The 4,332-nt window shown below is 37.7% G+C and overlaps 1 protein-coding gene across 1 annotated transcript in view; it reads right to left on the bottom strand.

The window, feature by feature from the left end:
• Positions 1-822: 822 nt before the first annotated feature.
• The window catches only part of LOC139686236 (uncharacterized), an 18,838-nt gene continuing 15,328 nt past the window's right edge, over positions 823-4,332 (bottom strand). The window contains exon 8 of the mRNA XM_071583398.1: positions 823-1,065. Coding sequence (XP_071439499.1) covers positions 823-1,065 — 243 coding nt within the window. The remainder of the gene's footprint in view (positions 1,066-4,332) is intronic.

The raw sequence follows: 4,332 nt of genomic DNA on the forward strand, positions 1-4,332 counted from the left end.
CATCCCTAAACATGCTTCCCATCATAATACCCCTTTCAACCAGTGTTACAATGTTTCCGTCCTAGCGTCCATTCCCACATCCGATAACCCTATAGAATTAAAAACACTTGAAATGGCATTCATTTACATCTGTATGGCCTATCAGCATCCGGGCCTCAATGTTGTTCACTGATGGGAGTGGCCTAAAGTTGTTACTTCCACCCCTTCCCTCTCCCTTTCCTCTCCCCAACCATTCCTTTCATCCCTCCTCCGCCTCCCGTTCTCCCCTTCCCCTGGCGCCCTTCCCTTTCTCTCGCACCCCTCACCTCAACAATTCCAACAGTCATTACTTCTATATCTTCAGAGGAAGACGGATTGTTTACGTCGAAATATCAAGAAAATACGTGTGAGTGTTCTCTTTTTTCGTGTTTCTTTATTGTATGTTACTTTGTATTGTACTACATATATATATATATATATATATATATATATATAATATATATATATATATATATATATATATATATATATATATATATATATATATATATATATATATATATATATATATATATATATACATATGCTCCACTGCTTGTTCTTAACCAATCAAAGCAATGGGAATCATGTCCAGAGGATCACTTCTTGCAGAGACCAAACACACACTGACGCCAACGTTTGCCCCACATGGACACACATACGCAAGACAGAGTGAGTGATACAGTTGGGCAAACATGGACGGGTGCGCAACTACAGTCCCACTCTAAATCAAACCTGTCCCAGCTTGCTTCGGTGCGCGTATGTCCTGCTTGATCAACAGCCCCAAGAAAAACACTGGTTCCATCAAGAGCCACATGCAAGAGCAGCAGCGTCGTCGTTGGATAAGTGGGAGCGCAAGTGTACTGCCAGGTGCGGCTTCCTCTTGTAGCGCTTGCGGCAGACGCCGCACTCAAATTTCTTCTCAGACGAGTGCGTCACCTGATGGTAATTGAGACGGGCGCGGGTGGGGAAGCACTTGTCACAGTGTTCGCACGCAAATTGCGGCGGATTGGGGGAGTGTACGACCATGTGTGTGTTGAGAATCGCCTGGAAGAGGAAAAAACGCAAACGGATTAGAGCTGTCAATAGGAAATGAACTATCAATTAATAATATATATATATATATATATATATATACATATATATATATATATATATATATATATATATATATATATATATATATATGTATGTGTGCATATATAAATACATATATTGTTATTTAAATATATATATTTATTTTATTTATTTACACAATTACGTTGCAATTAGGCAAATTTCCTGGTGGCAACGGTCAGGTTAGGTCAAAGATAACTCTTGCAACGAAAATTACATACGAACACATAAAAACAGATAAGAGACAAAATATTTTTACATACAATGACACTTCCACATCACATACAAACAAACTTCCACATCACATACAAACAATATTTTCATGACTACATTGAAGTTTATTACCCAGTGGCTACTTTAAATTTACACTTAAACTTCTAAAATTGAATGGAAAGGGCTCAAACAAACCTCCAGAGGCAACTGGTTCCAATCAATTATGGTTCTATTTAAAAAAGAGTATTTTTTCTTATTTGTTTTTTGAGTCCTTATTTTGATTTTGAGGCTAGGGTCGTTTTTTCCCTTAAAGTTAGGCTTTTCTCTCCCTTGCCATAAATCTTCCCACGCTTCGTCCTTTTTAACAATTCTATGCATCGTGCCTAACCTACTCCTTTTTCTTCTATTTTTTAAACTCTCCCATTTCAGTACATCTAACATATCCGTGACACTATCTGTTCTTTTGTTACTTCCGAGCACATATCTTGTTGCCTTTCTTTGAACTTTTTCTATCTTTTTAATATACCCCACCTCATATGGATCCCATACTATGGAGGAGTATTCTAGGATAGGGATAACCAGTGCCTTATATGCTTTTTCTTTTGTGGCTACGCTTATTCCTTTTAAATTTCTCATCACCCAATGCAATACTTTAAATGCCTTCCGTGTCAAATTGTCTACTTGGACTCCCCACCCAAGATCCCTAGTTAAATAAATGCCTAAATATTTGCATTGACTAGTACATGGGATTCTTTCTCCGAAGAGGGTGTAAATTTCCTTTTCTGGATTCTTTTTATTTGAAAATTTTATACGCTTACTTTTACTTATATTAATGCCCATATTATTATTTGTAACCCAGTCACCAAGGCGATTGATGTCATTTTGTAATATTACGTGGTCATTTGCATGTTCTATCCGTCTGTATATAATGCTGTCATCAGCAAAGAGTCTTATTTGGGAATGTAAATTATATGGTAGATCGTTTACGTAAATCAGGAAGAGTAATGGCCCAAGAACACTACCTTGTGGAACTCCTGCTAATACGCTCGCCTCATTTGAAAATGTATCTCCTAATTTTACTTTTTGAGTTCTGCCTCTGAGAAAATTTTTTATCCATTGTTAATGATGTTCTCAATGGTAACGAATCCAACTTTAACAATAATTCATCGTGAGGCACTCGGTCAAAAGCTGCCGAAAAATCAACAATTACTGCATCCATCCACTTCCTTTCCTTCGTCTATTGCGTCGCCGATGTATTGACTTAATCCCAAAAGCTGCGTTTCACACGAGTATCCCGTTCTAAACCCATGTTGGTGTTTGAATAGCCATCTATCTCTTGCCCACCATTCCTGAATGTAGTCAGCGATTCTTTTTTCCATTATTTTGCAAACAACTGAGGTTATGCTTACCGGTCTATAATTGTTGGCTATTGTTTTATCCCCTTTCTTGAAAATTGGTGTAATATTTGCTTTTTTCCAATCATTGGGAAAGGCATCATTATTTAAAGTTACTTTGAATAGATGACTCAGGTACAAAGCTATTGCGGTATCACCCCGTTTTAGAATGTCAATTGAGATATTATCCGGTCCCACTGACTTATTTTTCCTCATCCTCCTTATTTTTTTCACAAAATATGAGTCCTCCAAGATAATACCATTTGTCGAGGGCAGTAAGCTATTTGGTGCTGTTATGCTGATGAAGTTCTCTGTCGTTTCTGAGCAATTTAGGCAAGCCTTATTTTCCTTTTTGTTTTCTATTCCCCAAAAAACATCCGTAAAGCAGGAGTTGAACATATTTGCTATTTCTACAGTGTCTGTTACAATACCATTTTCCTTGGTTTTTAATATAGTCATGCGTTCCCTGTTATCTTTCCTTGTTCTCATGTATCAATAAAATTTCGTTGCGTTGTCTTTCGAAATTGCATTGATAAGAAATTTTTCCTTTACCTCCTCCTTTTCCCTATTTAGGTTCCGGACCAACGGTCCTGTAATGGTGTGACATTTCTGTACTTTCATTCTTTAATTTGTGTGCCTTTCTTACCGCTATCTTTAGTTTTTTTATGGTTTTGTTGTAGTACTCCGGATCTGTGTTCTGTTTCAAATTTTTTATGGGAACATACTTCATTTGACCTTCAAGAATTATTTCTTTGAATGTTTCCCGTATTCTCTCCACGGTCGCTGCCCATTCAGGAAACTTGCCCCTTAAAAATTCCTGGAACCCTTCCCTATCTGCCCAGGTATATTGCCAAATTTTCTTTTCATCCCCCGTATCTCCTTTTGTTGATCTCTACCAGTCCATTTTAAAACACACTGCTGCGTGATCACTTATTCCCGGAAAGACATCTACACTAATGATAGGGTTTGGAGGTCAACGCCTCCCTAAAACAATGCAACAGTTGTATCCTGAGGTTTGCGCAACAGGCAGATGTCACACAACATGAAGCGGTTTGAGGTCAGAGGTCGGTACGTTCCGATCTCACCTCTTCGAAACTGACCTGTTGGCTTGGTGAACACCACGTCAGTTAAATGGAGTGTACCGCGTATCTTTTATTGGCACATATTTTAGTAAAAAGGGTTGATTTAATGTCAAACAATTTCATTTAATGGGTAACACATTGTAGGCTTTCAAAGGGTGTAAGTCCATCTATTTTAACACTATTTACAACCATACCAAATACCGCTTTCTCCCGACCATATGACAAACTGTGGTATTTTTGATTTTTGCGAATTGTCAGAAGCCCTTACGGTATATTACGTCCCAAAACGAACAAGATAGGATCAATTCTCAGCTTCAGATCTTGAAAAGATTGAGATTTTCCGCTCAAATGACATTATTTCTCCAAAATATATCACATTTTCTCGACATTATGTCCCTTTCCTGGTGAATGTAGGAATTGTTAGAGAGACTATCAAACCCAGACATGATTGGAAACATTCAGAACAGCATTTCTTCACAAAACACAAGAGAGAACTCAACCCGCTGAGC

This window comes from Hetaerina americana, unplaced genomic scaffold (genome assembly GCF_022747635.1).
Source record: "Hetaerina americana unplaced genomic scaffold, ioHetAmer1.1.p SCAF_135, whole genome shotgun sequence".
In the NCBI taxonomy this organism is placed as follows: Eukaryota; Metazoa; Arthropoda; class Insecta; order Odonata; family Calopterygidae; genus Hetaerina; species Hetaerina americana.